We start from the raw sequence: 21,152 nt of genomic DNA, 5'->3' as shown, positions 1-21,152 counted from the left end.
TCATTCAGCCAGTGATGCCAATGCTCTGGGTACACTCTAATTAGGTACAGGTAATTGGTTTGTTCAGACTAAATCAACATGATTGGTTTTAAAATGGGTTTTAATGACAAGGCGGTGTACTCAAAGAGCTTTGGCAGGCTGAGTTCTTCGCACAGATGCGCATACGTTTATTGCCTTGTGCTCAAGTTGTCGGAAGCGACTGTTTTTGCCTGCGATCCAGCTAAAGAAACTCAGCAGACGTTCTTTCAGAATTCTTTCCTCGTCATCCATTCTCAGATCTGTCACCTGAGGGACAGGAACTTACGAATATACAAAACGTTGAAGGGTGTTGATGATAGGAGCACTCAAACTGACACAATCAGGACCTCAGAGAGCTGAATCAACAGACTAAATCTAAAAACAGGGCACGTACGAGCCGAGGCAGTGTAATTATCGTTAACGAAAACTAAAAACATATGAAAGTTAATTGAAATAAGAACAAAAACTACATAGGAAAAATTAAAACCAAGATACATTTTCATGACTCTAAAACAAACTAAAATATACTTGACAGATTTCGTTGTTTCGTTGTCGTTGTTACACAATGGCTGGGTTTCCCGAAGCACTAATCAGAATGTAAGCGGCACTTCGACATGTTCTTATTAAACAGATTATTTAGGAAAGACATATGTAAGTAATATATATAACGCAGTTTAAAACTTAAATAAATATGCCTTAATAAATTGTTAAAATATGGTTAAAAGAGGAGACTAGAGTGAGAGTGTTCAATGAGATTCCCCTCTCTCTTCATCCTCCTCCTCTTCTTTCTCCTCCAATGGCTGGTTCAAATCGGCTTGCCTATAGTCTTTTTACAAGACAATTGCATGATGCATAATGGCAGTAAGGCTACAAGTACACAGTACCTTGAACTCCAACTATATTTAGACAGGTCTATGAGTAGTTCAAATGTCCATCACTTTAATCCTGTTCTGAGTGCATTTGTTCAGATTCCAGTCAAAAAACTTTAGACTACGTGAGAGCCACCTTATGATTCACATAGTGTGCATTCATGTTACATGCATGTATTGCATCACTTTCCTTAATATCTTTGATTGAGCATCAATACATCTGAAACTCTGTCTTGCTAAAGCCATAATTATTTCTTTAATTAAATTCTGTAATATTTAGGCAATAAATGTCGGTGCCTCGACAAGGTTACAAACAACTTCTATGTTTGTCAGTATTTCAAGACAAACCCCTGGACCTATACTGGCCAAAGTGATCAGACCTTTGGACTGGACAGCTCCCATAACGTAGCACTTAAGTTCAACTTATATATATATAAAAAATTATAGAATTACATATATATTATACATATATATAATATCATAAAAAATATATTTAGATAATTCAAATACATTACATTATTGTGGCAGAGGAATTAAGTATTGATAAGATGATACAAAAAGCGACTTTATAATCCAATTAATTGTTCATTTGCATATTATTGAACACAAGTCAATAATTGGCATACAATTCACAGCAATCCATTTTGCAAGTAAATCTGTCAAACAGTCAGAGATTTATAATGAGAGCTTGTCCAAGGACCCATAAATGTGTAAATTAAATCGCACTGAATTAATGTGTTAAATTTACAGCACTAGTTTATATACTGTACCTAAATATTTCAAAATGATTTTGCGTTGCTCGTTTTATGAATCGTGGCATTTTCCTGGTGAAATTAACACTAGAGGCGCTATAACAACGACTTTTATTCCCCTTCACACAAATCACCAGTAAAACGGTAAATTATGGATTCATAAGTACTACATTTTCACCCTGTTCCTCACATAATGTTATCTTGTGATAACGAAACACTTTTACAATAGTGTGTGAATCGTAAGACTCGTATAGAAGCACATGAAATGACGTGGTTGCTTCAGCTATTGTGTTTTTCTTCTCGCATTTGCTTTTTATGACACTATAGGTTTAGGTTTAAGGTTTAGGGTAGGGAGGTCAGTTTTTTTATTATTTAAAACTTGACAGAGCATTAACCTTAAAAACCTCATATGTTTGGAGAACATTTAACATGCATTTAGTGCCACACAGTGGACATTTCATCTTGGATATGTTGCGATACACATATGGAAACCCATAATATAATTTAGCAAAAGCAGCGCCACAATGGCTGGTTTTTGTCTAATGTGCCGTTCACCTGTGAGGTGATGTACTTCTCCAGTGGACTCTCCATCCTGGGCGAGCTGACCATGGGATTGTTACTTGGGTGGTCCTGTGGGGGGTCCTCATTCAGAAGCTGTTTTCCTTTGAAGTTGTGAACCACGCACACAACCTGAAAACATGAAAAACAGCAATTATGCAACTTCGATATTTTTGGTGAAGTGTGTCATTTCTTTGAAGTGAAAATATTTTCTCTCATCTAAGCTTAAAATGCAGAGGTAACTGTAGGTTGATTTTCTCTTAAATTGCAAATAATTTTAACTGCTAAAGAGTAATGAATGATAACTCAAATCTCAAAAGGAACAGACCAACATTGTAGCCATTTGTAGCCTTTTTCTCCCCAATTTGGAATGTCCAATTCCCAATGCGCTCAAAGTCCTAGTGGTGGCGTAGTGACTCGCCTCAATCACCACGTGCCCCACCGAGAGCGAACCACATTATAGTGACCATGAGGAGGTGGGGCACGTGTGAGGTGGGGAGGTGGGGCACATGTGACTCTACCCTCTCTAGCAACCAGGCCAATTTGGTTGCTTAAGAAACCTGGCTGGAGTCACTCAGCATGCCCTGGGATTCGAACTCACGAACTCTAGGGGTGGTAGTCAGCACATATACTCATTGAGCTTCACAGGCCCCCACATTGTAGCTTTTTTTTTTTTTATTAAACCATTTATTCAACTCAGTATGCTGCTCTTAGAACAAATACGGCGGTGATCTGACATAATGACGGTTGGTCACGAGATGCACAAGAACAAATTAGGTTTGTTGGTATTGACGTCCAACCAGCAAAATATTGTTTTTTGATAACTGCATAATGAGTAGCATTATGAGTAGACTATTACTCACACAAAGTTATCAATCGGTATTAGAAGACTTAGGATATAGAGTCACATGGATTACTTTAATGGTGCATTAATGACAATTTTGGAGCTTGAGTTTTTATTTTGACATTTTTCAAAATGTCTCCTTTTGTTTGGAATGGCATGCAAGGGTAAGTAATGACAGAATTTAAATTTTTGGGTGAACTATTTTCTTCATATTTAAAAAAAAAACAAGTGAATGATAAATCATGCATCAAATCTCAGCAATGATACTTGGGATGTTCACCTTGTGGGTGATAAAACAGGTGGAAAAATCTCAGACATATAATAAAAGAAGGAGCTATCCATAACAACCACAATATAGACTTGCCGGAAGGCTTATCAGATTTGAGCCAGTAGACAACTTCTAAGGAAACAACCTAGAACACCTTAGAATTGTGGTGAGTTTTGCATGGACTCAATCAGCACTACTCAATATATATATATATATTAAAGTAGAATTTATTCTACTTTCTATTTATTCTAGTCTAATTTAATTGTTCCATTTCGCATGTTGCTGGTTTCTCAGTCTCTGGTCTTGATGATTAAACTGCTTAACCCTGCTGTGAGACCATTATGAATTGTCTCCTGCGAATATTGTGATTTATGGAAGCATTTAGCTGTTGTTTTTCTGAAGCAAATGCATAAAGAATCATGTGATTATCTATCACACTCAAATTATTGTAATTGCATGTTTAGAGTGTTTTATCACATAAGGAGCCCACTCTAAAATATCTCGGCCTCATTTCTACCAATGTGGGTCTATGATTCGAACATGTTCTGTTTGGCTGGAGAGAAGCTGCATATATGATGGATGAATATAAACTACCAACAGAATATTTGACCTACTTTGGCCCCTGTTTGCTGTGTAGGAGAGCTTTTTATTAACATCAGCAGCTTTCGAAGATAAATCTGAACAAACGTAGCTCTCAACATGCAAGCAAATACATATTTGTGTTGCAAAACTGTATACAGCAAGCTGTGCGAGCCAAACACGGTAAGTAGGATTCATTTAAAGCTCATTCATATGGCTTCCATGTGTTACCTGTGTTTTTATACAAGTTTATAACATCTATCTATCTACCTATCTATCTATCCATCCATCCATCCATCTAATAACATCTATCCATCCATCCATCTATCTATCTATCTATTAATATCCATCCATCCATCTAATAACATCAATCCATCCACCTATGTAATAACGTCCATCCATCCAGCTATCTATCTAATAACATCCATCCATCCAACATCTATCTACATCCATCCATCTATCCATCTATCTATCAATCCATCTAATAACATCCATCGAATAACTTACATCCATCTATCTATGAACAGAAGCAGCTTAGTTCCTCTTAAAGGAACTGACACGCCTACTTACAAAATTACTGTTATTTCACTCTCTACTCACTGTGACACAAGATTATTCATGACTGTGTAGCACATAGTGGCTTTGTATTAAGTTTACATTGTGTGCTCCATTCATAGTGCAGCTGCATGTTTTCTTAAGATTATGTATTGTCTCCATCCATCTCTTTGATCAGTTTCTATTAGAGATGTTCTTTAAAAAGGTTGTACTACACATTTTATTTTTCTTGAAGTCATGTATAATGTCAGTGAAACACAAAACAGATGCAGTTTAGGTTAACTTGATCATTTCTATCCTCTCTCTGAAGGTATCTAGCAGTAAAAGCTGATGGTTTAAGAAAAAAAGATAACATCTATTCGGGAATACAACATATTAATGTTATTTCTTAAGTTAGAAAATAAGAAGAAAATAGTAATAAAGTAGTTCCGTTTTTATTCTTTAAAGTGTTTTGTGAATCTGGCCCCTAACTTCTAAACATGAGCTTGCCTTAGCCCACTCCAGTGATACACCAGTGCAGTTATTAAGTTATAAAGTCAACATCCTTCAACAATCTTGCGGATTTCAAAACACGGCTACGTTCGATTCCTTACTCTCTGAACTCACACGGCACTAAATTAAAATACTCTGATGTACAAGACATGAGAAACACATTGACACGCTGTTTGATGAGCACCAATACTGCCTCACCTCAGACAAATTAATTGTTGAAGTCAATCAAATAATCATTAAAGAGTTCAGTGTGACAGTTCATTAAAACAGACATCAACCACTCTCTGGGATCAGGATTACTGTCCATTATCTTGTCAGGGGCTGAAATTAATTCAGAGACAAGAGATCTACAATGTTTTTCAACTATTTTGTAAATTCATTTTCAGATCTTTAATCTCTTGACAGAGGATTTTATTCGAAGATATACAACATTTGCATAATTATCGCCTGAAATTACACCAAAATTTGGCTAACAAGAAATGATGTCTCTCTTATAAGGTCTAAGGTGCCACTCAAACGAACATGCCCTTGTGCTAAAAAAAAAAGCTAGCGCAACAAAGAGAAGAAAGCAGGTGTCTCGAAACTCGTTTTTGGCAGTTGATGTTCTTTTAACTTGACGCAGCATTTAAAAAACAACGAAAAAAGTAAAAAAGCACAAATGGATGCAAAAATGTGTTTGATGAATGAGTTCGATGAACACTAAGCACTAGCTGTTTACGAACTGCCATCATTTTGGAGTATGTACTGCATTTGATGAACATACTTTATGGCTGATAATAAACTATGTTCTTGAGGTATGCAGATGTATAGTTTAAATACATCCATGCACATACTACATCTGGCAATTTGTGCTCTAAATATTAATAATATCTTAAATTGCGCAGCTTGTTGAGGAGAGGTGTGCCATTCATTTTTTAAGTAATCAGAATTTCCATCTGGAAAGCATCTTGTTCAGTTTTAAGTGTCATACTGTGTTTGTGTGCAAACAACTGAGTTCAAAAATTGTAAATCCTAAATGTCACAAAGCATATGCTGAATACCCTTCAATCATCTGAACATTGTAGCAACGTATTGCATATGTTGTAAAAATCCATGATGCACACATCAAACATATACCTTACCATTGTCTGCTAATTAGCAGCTAACGTGAAAAATTCTGTACCCTAGCCAATGTTATTCTGCTAATCGCTACTGGTAATCGCTACTGCCTGAGATAGCTGCAAACTCAGGATGGAGTCAAGAGCTTAGGATTTGGTAAATGACATGCTCTATTTAGTGCATGTGAGGTTGGATTTCATGGATTAACTTTCATAGCTATGTTTTATCCCAAAATTTGGAATCTTTTTGGACCTCAGCATTCAGATATTCCACAAACTTGATTCAAAGTAAATCCCTACTTAAATAAGTTGTCCATTTATACCTTGGGTAAATAAACCCAAGCCCAGCCAGTGTGTTTGTGTCTTGCACTTTGGAAATTGTACCTTTAAGAGGTTGGGCTCAAGAGCACACCAGCCACGGTTACCACAAACACATTACCATCTGCTCTAAGCCCCGAGTCCTATATCATAATGTGTCAGATGTGGGTTGTGGAATGAGGGTGAAATCTATCTTCTTGCATTTGGCAGCAACACAGCACAACTGGCTTTGGGAACAGGAGGCCTAAAGTAGAGGTTCTTCAACACGGTTGATGGTTTGCATGAGCTTGGCTGGCCATCTAGCATGAGTGTTTTTTGATCTAAGCTTCCCTCTGGCCAATGTTGCCTCCCTATCCTTGCTCTATCCTGTTATCCTTGCTCTGAAATCCAGGTTTGTCAATTCCATGACTGTCTTAAGTTATTATTTTACCCCAAAATGGAAGTTCCTCACACAAAGATACTGTATGGCTTTTCAAGAACTGGAATACACCGATCAGCCACAACATTAAAACCACCTGCCTAATATTGTGTAAGTCCCCTTTGTGCCACCAAAACAGCGCCAACCCGCATCTCAGAATAGCATTCTGAGATGCTATTCTTCTCACACAATTGTACAGAAAGGTTATCTGAGTTACTGTAGACTTTGTCAGTTCGAACCAGTCTGGCAATTCTATGTTGACCACTCTCATCAACAAGGCATTTCCATCTTCAGAACTCACTGGATGTTTTTTTTTTTTCAGTAATTCTAGAGACTGTTGTGCATGAAAATCTCAGGAAATCAGCAGTTACAAAAATACTCAAACCTGCCCATCTGGCACCAACAATCATCCATGCGATTATATAATCAGCCAATCGTGTGGCAGCAGTGCAGTGCATAAAATCCTGCAGATATGGGTCAGGGGCTTCAGTTAATGTTCACATCAACCATCAGTATTGGTTCAAATGTGATCTCAGTGATTTGGACCTTGGCATGATTGTTAGTGCCAGATGGGCTGGTTTGAATAATTCTGTAACCGCTGATCTCCTGGGATTTTCATGCACAACAGTCTCTAGAATTACTCAAAATGGTGCCAAAAACAAAACAAAAACCTCCAGTGAGGGGCAGTTCTGTAGATGGAAATATCTTGTTGATGAGAGAGGTCAACAGAGAATGGCCAGACTGGTTCGAACTGACAAAGTCTACGGTAACTCAGATAACCATTCTGTACAATTGTGGTAAAAATAATATAATCTCAGAATGCTATTCTGAGATGCGGGTTGGCGGTGTTTTGGTGACACAAAGGGGACCTACACAATATTAGGCATTTGTTCACTGCATCGTGTATAGTGAACAAATTAAATATATGAAATTTAAGAACTTACTAAAAAGGTGGCAATGGCAACTCCAATGATGAACCCGGCGATGACATCTGACCAGTGGTTACGGTACTCTGCCACCCTGTTTATACCCGTGAGAAAGGCCAGGCACATCAGGCCCAAAGACATAGCTGGTTTAGCCAGACGAGTTCCTTTGGCTTTCACTGTAAATGTGATGTACATCTGAAACCAGTGACAAACAAAACAACACATGACTAAACTGTGATATTCAGAACAGAGAATGGACCGTTTTTACAGACAGAATGCATTTCTACGCTTTAATTTAGAAGGGTAAATTTTTTACGGTTATATATTATATATGTATGTATGTGTGTGTAAAGGAATAGTTAACCCAAAACATTCTCAAAATTTTCTCGCCCCTCACGCCATCCCAGATGTGTATGACTATCCTTCTTCTGCTGAACACAAACAAAGATTTTTATATGAATTTTCCAGCTCTGTTAATCCTCACAAAGCGAGTGAATGGTGGCCAGAACTCTGAAAAGGTCTAAATATCAGAAAGGCATCAGAAATCCATATAACTCCAGTGGTTTAATCAATGTCTTCTGAAGCGATTCAGTTGGTTTTGGGTGAGAACAAATCAAAATATAACTCCCTGTACATCTTGTCATTGCGGTCTCTGGGCACGATCATGATTTCAATCCGATTACACTTCCTAGTGCTTGACGCATGCACTAGATAGCGCTATATGAAGTGTAATCAAGCTTGAAATCATGATTTCCAAGGACACTGCTGATGTCGACTTATATAGTGAAAAAGGAATAAGATTTTGGTCTGTTCTCACCCAAAACTGATTGCTTTAGAAGCCACTGGAGTTGTATGAATTACTTTTATTATGCATTTATGTGATATTTGGACCTTCAGGGTTCTGGCCACCATTTACTTGCATTGTATGGACCTACAGAGCTGAAATATTATTCTAACAATCTTTGTTTTGTTTTTTTTTCCGCAGAAGGCATGACATTTCATTGCTGAGTGAACAATGCCTTTAAATGTACATTCAAATCACTGTACTTTGTCTTATATTACCCTGGCATTAATTATAATAAAAAAAGTTTTCAAAGAGTTTCCAAATTGTTTTCAGGCACACCTAGCAAACTTAGCCAATCATCAACTATCCTTTTAAGACTTATTAATCAAAACATGTCTTATAGAAAGGTACAGTAGGCTATTTATGAATAAAGTGATAAACAATGAAATAATAGTGATTTTATTGTATTGATGTACAGCCTGATGCACTTGAGTAGTCTGCTGTTGTTATGTTACCTCCTCAAATGAATGTGGGCTGCATTTCATTTAGAAGTGATCATCCCTATGCCCTATACCCTTCAAAGATTTTAACTTCCACTGTGACATTATCGGAGGACAGAAAGGTGTGGAGCTAAAAAATAAGTAATTCAGTACTTTTTTTTTTTTTTTTAAGCCATTTTTATATGAAATTCTGTTTGGAGTGACGCTACACCATATCTATCATGATTGTTCTCCCTTCAAAGTGTCCTGTGAAGGCATCCAGTTTTAATCAGGGGTTCAGACCAACCCTAAACCCTCTGTAATTCACACCCTTCTATACAGACTTCTGGGAGGAAGAATATGGCCTTTATTAGAATGGCAGTATGTAAGCCATTGTTGAGTGTCTGCATGTACTCGAGTGGTGTGCAGTAAACAGTTACAGCACACTCTCATCTAAATCAGGTAGGCAAAGCCATTGCACCCAAAGTATTCCTGTCCATCCAGAGAGAGATTTGTGTTGTGAAAAAAGTAAGACGAATGTCTTGCATTCCTGTTGACTCATTCCATTGCATGTGTGCTACACTGAAGGTCGTTGATAATCAGCCATCACTCCTGAGGAAATGGCATACAAAGACAGTCATTGCTACCTCGTACGAGTCTGAGACACTACAGCACTGGCTCGCTCTCCTTTTGTATGTTACTCAAAAACTCAAATTCCTTTAAAGATCCAAAGGTCCCCATCACACTGTGACCTAATTTTCTTTAGTGTCCAGAGAGAAATGGGTTGAGTAGGCATTTACTGTGTCCTACAAGGTCAACATGTTTGAATGTGTGTTTTTGAGTATAAACCACACAGAAATTGTCTCTAAGGAGGCTCAAGGCTCCTAAAATGACAAATAAATTGCAGTGAATGCACAAAACATGGCTTAGAGGTTTCTTCGGCCCGCCATTGTTTATTTTTACAGGAACGTCTGTGAATGTGGACAATGAGATATATGGGGCAGAGCAACTACATAAATATTAATATTAAACTAAATAGGGCATTATGGCACTCACACAGTCCTTTTAAGGAAAGGACTTTTCGTTTTCACCCAAAAATGAAAATTCTGTCATAATTTACATGACTTTCTTTGTTTTAATATATATCTTGGTGCATTTTCCCAATACAGAGGCAGTGGATAGTGCCTCACTTTAAATCTTTAAAAATTACATGCATAGCTGAAACAGGTATTCAGGTAACTAACTATAAGTGCAAACAATGGATGTGTTTTACACAATTATGTTCATGGCTTTCATGTGTCCTACATTCTTCACCCATGGTTTAGTTGCTGATTGAGTTGTCAGTCATCTCCTTTTGGGGCATCTGTCAAAAATCATGTAAAGTGGTCTCTTTCAGCTCAACAAAACAACATCTCTCAGGTCAAGGGCAGAGCTTATGGACTGCCTGAAGGCTTCAGAGAGTAAGTTGCAAAAATATCAATTTTACATGCTGTTGCACAGCAGTGAAATTTTTCCTGGAGAGATACTGTATGTCATTCCTCCTGGGTGGACTGGCCATCAGCTGTGATGTACTTTGATTTACATCATCTGATGCTGTAAAAAGCCCTTTGAACTTTATTTGTGACAGCCATAGCGATTCAGATTTGGAAATGCCACGTTAAAAGATCTACCACTTTATCAAACACTCAGTTTGCCTAAATGGTTACAGCTTATTTAACTCAAAAGATAACATAAAATCAAAATGGACCCAATTTCCTTTCGAAATACATATGCCAGTCATATTGTGTACAACTTATCAGTGTATGTTATTCCAAAATAATAAATTGCTTAAATAAAATAGTTTGTCTTTGTAAATGTAATAACTTGCTCCACCTCTGAAATGACATAACTTTTAGGCTGAGGTCACCGATCCCTCTTATTTTTAAACACAATCCAATTATTTCCCACTGGAAATCAATACCCGCCAGAGGCAGTGCTAGAGGTGGGCTTACCGGGCTTCCTCCCTGAATGTTTTTGGAAAGCCCTGAATGTCTTTGTAACCTTATAATCATCACAAAGTTTACATGTGCACAGTAAAATACAATCCTTTAGAACCGTAATTTCGCTCACAGGGCATCAAACAGTGTCTCTGTTTACATTAATTCATTCCTGTCAGGAACCGCCCACTCAGACAAGAAGTCCTGATTGACATGTAAACTGGCCAATCATCGATAAGAAGTTACATACGATCCAGCCAATGAGATTTGAACTTTTAGATATAATTAACTCGATTGCTTAGAAAAATCTTATCAAACTTTTTATTCTTCAGATACAAGCTAAAACAATGACTTGCATGAGTGATTGATCTACTTATTTGTTTGGAGAAGCATGTCCATTCAAAGACACCTTGAAGGAAGCCAAAAATTCAAAGCTTCCTGACAAAGTGAAGCAAATTCTATACAGTAATCAGATTTGTCTACACTTCTCTTGTGTCTATATTAATATTGAACCTACAGGGACACCATGATTTATTCAGGATTTTAGATATCAGGGCCAACTTGACTAACAGCCCGGTATGAAATATTCTCTCCCAGTGGAATGGAATTTCTCACAGGCCCGACACACATCTGGAATGACATTACAGATGAGAGAGTAGGCTAAACCGAGCCAGATGCTCATTACTTGATTTTTGGATTGTGTCCTTCATAGTCTCCCCAATGCCTGTGCAGGACGTCTCACACCAAAACAGGTCATTTGTGGCCAATTAGAAAGAAAGGTGAAAAATGAAGAGAGGCCATGAAAATGATTATAATGTGGCCATTAATATGTAAAAGAGCTGAAATGAGGAGGGGGGGTCATATTTAAATGTATTTGTTTAATTTAATATAGCTACATAATTAGTTGTAATTGCGGGGTTTTCTAGATTTTTCAGCCAATGTTACAGTGTAACAATTTATTTACAGCACCACAATTTTGGTAACTCCAGAATGCTTTTCCATTCTGAGGAAATCAAGCCACGAATGGCTTGGGTATACAGATTTCCGGATTTAATTATATTCCAATTCACAAGCTTTAGATTCTTTTTGATTCTGATTTTGATATTATTTGATTTTCTATTTGATTCTGATTAATTTGGGTATACTTCAGTTTATGTCCATTTTGTTAATATATATATACATATATATATATATATATATATATAAAAATAAATTATCTCTTAGCTAATGCTATAAATTATAGAGGGAGCCTTTTAACTTGAATTTAATTTTTAATAGTAGATATGGGGATCACTCAAATGATGATCACGATTTATTGTAAAATCTATATTTTTTCCCAGCACTATTACTTATACTTATCTTTGCATATTGTGAGGAGGATGAGGGCAGGGACTACGCATGCCCAGCCCCCAATCGGCTAATCAGCCAAGATTCAGATGTATTGATGCTAAATCATAGAGATTAATGACAGTGATGCAATATATACATGTAACGTGAATGCACGCGATGTAAAGGGGCTCTCGTGTAGCCTAAAATGTATTTACTTTGGCTGGAAACTGAACAAATGCACATATAACAGAATTAAAATGACAGGCATCAGTACTGAACTACTTATAGGCCTATCTAAATATTAATAGATTATCTGGTTAGACTTCAAGGCACAGGACAGATTTAACCCCTAATGAGGCACTGTGCACTTATGCCATTATGCAGCATGCAATTTGTATTGCCTTGTAAAAAGACTATAGGTGAGCCTATTTGAACCAACCATTGGAGGAAGGAAGATGAGGAGGAGGAGGAGGAGGAGGAGAGAGAGAGGGAATCTCTCATTGCACACTCTCACTTTGAGAATCTGCTATGATAATCAATAATTTACTTTGTCCAATTTTTTAAGTTTTAAACTGCATGGTCATATTACTCAAATATGTCTTCTTAAATAATCTGTTTAAAAAGAACATTTAGTCTTTCTATTGCCATTACAATTATGCTTTTCAAAGAAGGCTTATATAACATTAAACTGTATATTATGTGTCTTGTAAATTTAGACCCATCATCAAGTCGCATGTGGAGACTGCGGAGACTGCCTATTGATTCCAATGCAATTTTTTAAAATACTTTTTTATCCTCTGAAATAGTTTACAATGGCATTCCAATGATCAAAATATAGTAATACAATTTATTAAATGTCCCATGGTTTTGATAAACTGTGAAAGATGCCAGAAAGATAAGTTTAAGTTCCATTTAATGGACTTAAGTTTAAAGCTCTCGTTGATTTAAAATTTTTTTACGAACAACTTACATAATGATGCTTTTGGGAAATGCGCTTTAGAGATTAAGTACTACTTAAGTGCTACTAACTGTGATGAGGAGGAGGGCATGGCCAGGCCGTGATGGAGCATGGCCAGCGCTAAATCAGCTGATCAGCAGGAGAGCGAGATAAGGGGCGGGTGTGCAAGTTTGAGAGAGAGAGAGACTCACGCAGCCGCGCTGCATGTTTGTTTATGTTGGTTTTAAATTGAGTTTGACATTAAAAGTTTATGTTGATTGTTCAGCTGATTCCCGCCTCATCTTTTCCCATTCTTTATGTGTTACACTAATGTTCTGCTTAGTGCTTCGGGAAACCCAGCCATTGTCACTTATAATGATGAAAATGTTTTTTGCGCTGTGTTTTCATGTTAATCCTAATTCTTATTTTTGGATTGTTAAGGGTGACAGCAGCGTTCTTGGGTAAAATACGAGCTCCCGATTTTCCCTGTTGCACTTTCCTAGAAATGTGTTCATGCAATACTTCTTTGTGCCATATCTGTGCTTTGTCAGGCTATGGACAGAATCCAAATGAAGCACCCGTGACATTGCATTTGCATTTCAAAAGCAGCGCTGCATGGTGCAATCTCCCCTAGATGTGCTCAAGATAAGCGTGCTCCGTGAAGATCACTCTAAGATGCTAAGATATACATATCAATGCGCTGGCCATTAAAAATGCAAACCTGCTGAAAACAATGGAATGAATAAGTGGTGCTTGTTATAAGGGGAGCAGAGTTAAACACCATATACCTGCGGCATCTAAAAAAGAGCAGAGCTCAAAGTCAAAACCAGAGCAGCAAAATACTTTCTTTTTTGGGAATTTTGTAAACTCAAGTACAAGTACTGATAGGGTCCATTACAGTGTATTTGTTATACATATAAGAAATGTATATAAAGTAACTAGATTTTTACATATTATTAAGAACGTTTTGTTATTTTGTCACCCGTTTTATAGTCCAGCAGACAAAAAATTTACTTATGATTATTTAAAAAAGAAACAGCACGCCTCTCCTCAACAAGCCAACATATTCAAGGTATGATTCATATATTAGCATAAACAGTGCAGGACAAGGAGTTAGGAGTTTGTTCAAATCCCTAAGCCTAGTATGTAAAATAGCAAGAAACACCACAAATTGCATTACAAATAACAATATTGTGACATATATATGAGTGACAGAACATGATACAATGATGAAGTGTGGAACTTGATTTTATATTGTAAGGATTACCATTGGATGGAAACATGGTAGGGGCTGCTCAGACCAAGTGTGTTTCTGCATCCGTACGCACTTTTCAATTCTTTTCCAATTAAAAATTTGTTTGACGGAAGTGATTGATGCGATTTTTTGCATCATGTCAAGATAAAAAGGACACCAACTGTTAAAGGTTCATCTTGAGACACTTGCATTTTTCTCCATTCATGGAGCCGTGTTGAGCATTTTTTAGAACGTGTTTGGTGCGAACAGCCCCTTAGAATATGCTATTATTAGTCATTATTTTTCTCTACACGCGTGGCCTTGGTTAAGTCAGCAGATATTTCATTTCAGAAGTGGAGAAAGTAACTATTCTTTGATGAAAGATAATAAATAAAAAGGTTTGCTCTCTCTATTTAGAATAGCATACACTAATGGATCATGTACATTAAACCCAGTGACATTAATTAAAAAAGCATTTCAATAATAATTTCATGTTGTCATTTCAAGTGCATGTGTATTAAGCTGTACTTCTTGTAATTAACTCTAACCTGGACTCTGTTCAGAGGAGGTACCATTTTTAAAGATTAATTGCTTACTCACAGCCAGATAAACGGCAGCGTACACGCTGAGAGCCGCCTCTTTGGAAGGGAAAGTCTTGCGGGCTCGCAGGATATCGTCTTCATTACCGGTACAGGCTTCCTGATGGCTGATATAACGCAGAGCCTGCTGGCACCCCAGAGCCGTGTAGTTGGGCTTACACACTGTCAGGAAATGTGGGGCAAGGTTCCCCGTCACTACCTGACCGGCGTTCACGAAGATGTCCGTTGTGAAAAGACCAAACATGTACACACCTATGGAGAAAAGAAATGGGGAGCATAGATTTCAGTAAATATAAGTACACACAATAGTGGTCAACCAATATATCGAATATTGGCCGAATAACAAAAAAATATCAACCATGATGACGTATAATGCACATTGTCTGTTTTAAAACATTTTGGTGAATTTTTAAGGAATTTTGAGCAATAGTTTGCACAATTAATGTTCATTTAACAGCAGTTTTGTTTATACCTCATTTGATTGTATTAGTGCATGGCTATCTAGAATCCTTGATTCTGATTGGTCAATTGCTGCATTGTGCGGTCAAATATTTGTGTAGAATGACTACTAAACTATATAATTGTGAGTTGTCCCAGGCCACCAATTTCTTACATAGCTGTGCTACTTGTATGTCTCTCATATCACTCCATAGAATCTTTAATCTCACATAACAAAATAATTTAAACTTCAATTATTTATGTCCATTTATTCATGTACTGTATATAGTAAGTAAGGTGACACTGATCAACCTGTTGGGGTTTATCCTGCGATATTAAAGAGCTGACTGTACAGTACATTATCTATTACAAATATAATATACTGTATATCAGGATTATATACATCCATTAGTCACTGTGCACTCTATATATAACCATTGGCCATTCAAAAACCCATATCAGTTGACGAATATTATACACACTTTGTTTGATATTAAAATTCACTGCTTGCTTACAATATTAAAAGTATGTCCTTTAAAGGGAATTCGTAAGGTGGGGATTAAAATATGCATTTGACAAACAGGCCCGGAAAATTGGTTAAATTATCCAGAAGCCATGCTTGGCCCGTTTATATGGGCTCTGTTAGTACAGGGTGCAGAGAACCCAAATTTCCTGCTTAAGCACATTAAGGCGAGTGATGCGACAAAAGATTAGGTGATCTCCACAGTGGCACTCATCTCACCACTGAGCTGTGAGGACACATTAGAGGAGCTAATGTTCTGAGCTGATGAGGCAATAACCAAATCTCAAATAACTGAACTGGAGTATTTCTTGTCGCTGCTCTGTAAACCAAACCTTAATACCACAAGGAAAAGAGCTAATACACTCACATTACAATTGAACCCCACAGGCCACCGGGTTCATAGATTATTTGGGACCAAAATGATCTGAATGCTTATGAGACTTATCTCCAAACTGCTCCAGTGAATTTTAAGACTGTCTCCGGCGTTGTCAGACCTGTTGTTCATTTGATTTGTTCTGAAAACGGACTACATTCTTACGATGCTGCATTTTTTCCTTAGTTCGGTTTGCTTTCAGAAGGCAACATTTTAAAACAGGCCACATTTTTTAACAAATATCAAGAGCTGTCAGTCGATTAAAATATTTAATTGCGATTAATCGCAGATTTTGGAAGTTCTTAAAGTTGACTACTTATTTTCCTTTTAAAATGCATTTAGTATATAACAATAATGCTTTATTAACATTTTCCAAACAAAGTATTCCACAGTATTAAGGTAGACATGCACTAAAATAGCACCAATTTGATTAACATTAAACATTTTCTAAAGTCTAAGTGGGAGGTTGTCTAATTGAAATATCTTGTCCCTCTAGTTTGCATTTTCATTGCAAGGAGCAATAAATCTCTTAAATCCTCATCCTCCATTATATTAATTGTGGTTATCCACATGAAAAGCACTGCAGTGAACATCTTGTTTTGCTTTTAGCACTTGCACGGCACATGTAATGATACTTCATCAAAATTGTCCAGTAAAGAAGCACAATGCTACGCTGGGGAAATGTTGAGGTTTCCCTCCAGTGAGTCATGTGAATGCAGCTTTTCACAGATTCCTTTGGGTTTTTTTGTAAAAACAATATGGTTAAGAGGTCCTTTCTTGATTATTGACATGGAATCACTGTTGTGTGTTTGATGTGCACATTAGTGCACATCAGTGTAATGACCCCAGGCAGACACATAGCAAAGGTTCCACCCTATCTCAACCAGTGTTTTGAACTCACACAGAGCTAAATAAAACACCAGAGTCAAATGTAAAAATGTAAAAAAATCAACAACTTTAAGGCACTTTAAAATATTCGCATGCATTAATACGTACATTTTTACAGCTCTATAAAAGTCACATGAACAAACTGTTCCCTCACTGGTCAGAATGTTTATGTTGCAGTGTTTAGCTCATTGTGGAATTTCCAAATTTCAGGTAAAAGAGCCAATCACCTTTTAGATACAGACACTGCCTATCAATCAATTCAAGAATGAACCAGCCTGAATAATATTTTTTTAGCGTTATCAGAGATAAAATAAAGCACAATTTACGAATGAACTGCAGATTGTCATCGTGACCAACCGTTTTGGAAATTTCGAAGTTTTCCCATTCAAGTAGATAGGGGTACTTTAATGCCTCGTTTCCGTAAATAATAGCTGCCAGGAGGCGTTCCAACATGGCCGCCGAGTGAACTGACTTGCATTGAAAGAGACTTTGATAACAACCAGATTCATTGTTAATTAAATGACATGTACCTTTGTATTTACCACCAAAACATTACAGGCAAAGAACAGAACATGCATTTGTTTGTTTTTGCTGATTAAACAGCACCAATACTTGAGTTTTGGCCATAACTGATAGTTGGCATTTATGGGTGTTTTAATAACACTGATAGTATACCCGAATACCAGACATTTATTCTTGTATTTTTTTTTTGTTTTTTTGTAGCCACCGTGTGTAGGCCGCACCATCACAGTTAGAAAATACTAGGAAAATGTTTGTATACAGAACATCCAATTATGCACTCCAGTCAGGAGGAAAAGAGGAGCTTGAAGAACTGTTAACTGAAATTATGATGGATACATACATTTGTTAGTATTAATGTCTCTACTGTAAGATTATATATACAGAAGAATTCCACCAACATGATTTGAAATTAGAAAACCCAGCCTTTCAGTTTGGAATGTTTCCACATCATAAATTACCAGCCTTCAGCAAGAACCCCACACAGAGTAAACTAGACTTCTCTTTTGTAAGGTTACAAGGACCATCAGATTTGCACAACTCTAATACATTTCATCTTAATCTAGCCTTGCTAGATAATGCTGAAAATCACTTTGATCTGTGGTGACGTTTGTACTTGACAAAATAATGATTATGGAACTGATGGAACTCTTTAAAATGTGTGTAGTGATGTGCAATCACCTATAATTGATAAATATAATCTTTAATTTTGTATGATTCATCTCATTCTACTAAGAATGGTAACTATAAGGCTTAACTTGATATAATGCAACAACGTGTAAAACCAATATCATTTTGTAACCAGGGATTTTCATGTTTTGTTACCTACACATATAACATCCATAAAAAATGTCATGTTTAGTATGTAAGCATTTGCTGGTGTATGAAGAGAAAGCTGATAAAAACAAATATCATGTCTCTTGTACCATTCTCAAGATATAAAAGCTCATGATTAAATATGCATTATTTTTGAGAGGGACATCTGAAAGAGTCTGAAACAAAGGACCATAACTCAACTGTCGGAAAAGACAGCCCAGTTGACCATGTGACTCTGAAAAGTCACTTCTGATTGGCGCAGGACACCTTTGGGGGATATGGCCAATTTCAGTTCAAATAGTTCCAAACAGGAAGAACACTATTTTCATATCTTGCTCGTCGCTCTTCTTCTCTTGCATCTGGCGTCTCATCTCTTTATCCTCTAGAGGCTCTTCGGCCTGCACATGCCAAGTCTGGTTGCTCCGCTGGCGGCCAGGTCCTCCCATGTGAGATCCACGAAAGCTCGGGATTCGATGTCCCAAGAAGGAGTGAGAAGGCCTCACTTCACAGCTAAAATCATCATCTCATTCAGACAATAAATTAGATCATACAGAAGTTAAAACATCGACAGAACGAACTTTCGACCAAGAACCAAACAACACAAAGAACGCAAGGAAACACCACAAAGACAAGAAAGTACATCTCCAATATTGTGCTCAAAGTGCTGGTGTATTAATCAAATAATTTGGGTAATCCAATAGCAAATCGATGTAGACTCAAAGGATGAAATGGTTCTTAAGGTATTGTCAACAGACTCCGTAAAGTTCATCTTCACTGTACTGATCATTTATTTCACATTCTGTCACTCTTTTCACCAACCTGTCTTATGTATATATGTGCTAGATTAGATTTCTGTTTAGAATAGTAATAAAGTTTGTCTGTGTTCAAAGACGACATGACTGTGGTATATTTTGATAAATAATCTCATCCCCGTTTCTGAAAGATTTAGCTTCTAAGCTGTACCTAAATAAATGTGATATTGTAACTGTTAACCTGTCTTGTCTCACTGTTGCCCTTTGTTTGTAATTTTGTCACTTTTGTTATTCCTTAGTTTTCACTTTTGTCGCCCTTGTACCTCCATAGTCTTGTTTTCCCTCGTGTTCACTGTTCATTGTTTTCACCTGCCCTTGTTAATTTGCCTTTGGTTTCTGTTAATCACCTTGTCACCTAGTTTGTGTTCTGTTTGTTCATTGGCCCCTTTTTCCCATGTTTTTGTATTTATATCCTGGTTTTTGGTTTAGTCTTTGTCTGTCGTTGAATGCTGTTGTACGTAGTTTGTGCTCGCTCCCATGCCTGTGTTTTGTTTTCATTTGCCCATCGTGGTAGTTTTGTTTATTCCATGCCTGTGTTCCCGTGTTCCAGTTCCTGTGTTTTCGTGTTTTGTTTTCATTTGCCCATCGTGGTAGTTTTGTTTATTCATGCCTGTTTGTTTCCTTTAATCAATAAACCCGCATTTGGATCCTCATCCCTTGTCTGACTCCGACCTCATTCGTTACAGAAATGAAAACAAAACACGAAAACACAGGAACTGGAACACAGGCGTGGAAGCGAGCACAAACTACATGCAACAGCATTCAACGACAGATAAGGACTAAACCAAAAACCAGGATATAAATACAAAAACATGGGAAAAAGGGGCCAATGAACAAACAGAACACAAACTAGGTGACAAGGTGATTAACAGAAACCAAAGGCAAATTAACAAGGGCAGGTGAAAACAATGAACAGTGAACATGAGGGAAAACAAGACTATGGAGGTACAAGGGTGACAAAAGTGAAGTCTAAGGAATAACAAAAGTGACAAAATTACAAACAAAGGGCAACAGTGAGACAAGACAGGGTAACCGTTACAGATATTATTTTCAATAAGCCATGAGAATAATATCACTCCAATAAGTGAATTAATTATAATTCACTTATTAAAGCTAATTCCTTACAGTAGAAATTGTGAGCTGATACAACTACATGTTGTATTACGATTTCAATGGTGGAGAATTTATTAAAACAAATAATCTAGTTATTTGTCATTTATCTAATTTATAATGGTTGTCGAACACAACTAATTCCGTTATACATTTAATTACTTAATAAGGGCAGTTTAATTTAGTTCATAGTTCACATATTTCAAGACCCTAAATTCCCTCCTAAATTTAGCATGCGTGCAAATCACCCTAAATATAATGGTGGTAAAATGCATGCAAAATACCCTACATAACTGATCCCGTCCACATCTCTAAACTATATATGCAACACCCTACACTACTTCACAATATCACCTTCTCTTTGAGGAGTTTTACAATAGCAGACAATAGCTGAAGAACAGAAAGTCATCAATGTTTTAGAGAAAGCTTCATTTTTCTCCTTTACTCCAAATTGTCATGTTCTGCTTGCTTATATATATATTTTTTTTAGCTAAACAGACTGACAGATTTGACAAGGCTATTATTATAGCCATTGAAAGACCGGTGTCAACAATAAGTCATTTCACAACTCTTGGCAGTGCAATTCAGAGACAACATCAATCTAACAAAGCACTGCTTAGCACAATGCCCTGCCTAAATAC

General features: G+C 36.9%; 1 protein-coding gene across 2 annotated transcripts in view; it reads right to left on the bottom strand.

The window, feature by feature from the left end:
• LOC127635212 (phospholipid phosphatase-related protein type 5-like) overlaps nucleotides 1–21,152 on the bottom strand; it is a 44,907-nt gene that overhangs the window by 4,964 nt on the left and 18,791 nt on the right. Inside the window, exons 3-5 of one of the 2 annotated variants that reach the window (XM_052115088.1) lie at nucleotides 15,034–15,284; nucleotides 7,713–7,889; nucleotides 2,195–2,329 (exon numbers count right to left, since the gene is read on the bottom strand). In XM_052115088.1, the coding sequence (XP_051971048.1) occupies nucleotides 2,195–2,329; nucleotides 7,713–7,889; nucleotides 15,034–15,284 (563 nt within the window). The remainder of the gene's footprint in view (nucleotides 1–2,194; nucleotides 2,330–7,712; nucleotides 7,890–15,033; nucleotides 15,285–21,152) is intronic. The other variant, XM_052115089.1, reaches the window with a different exon arrangement.

This window comes from Xyrauchen texanus, chromosome 42 (genome assembly GCF_025860055.1).
Source record: "Xyrauchen texanus isolate HMW12.3.18 chromosome 42, RBS_HiC_50CHRs, whole genome shotgun sequence".
Taxonomy (NCBI): Eukaryota; Metazoa; Chordata; class Actinopteri; order Cypriniformes; family Catostomidae; genus Xyrauchen; species Xyrauchen texanus.
Note: the sequence above shows the minus strand (reverse complement) of the source record. Positions and strands in the feature narration are given on the sequence as shown.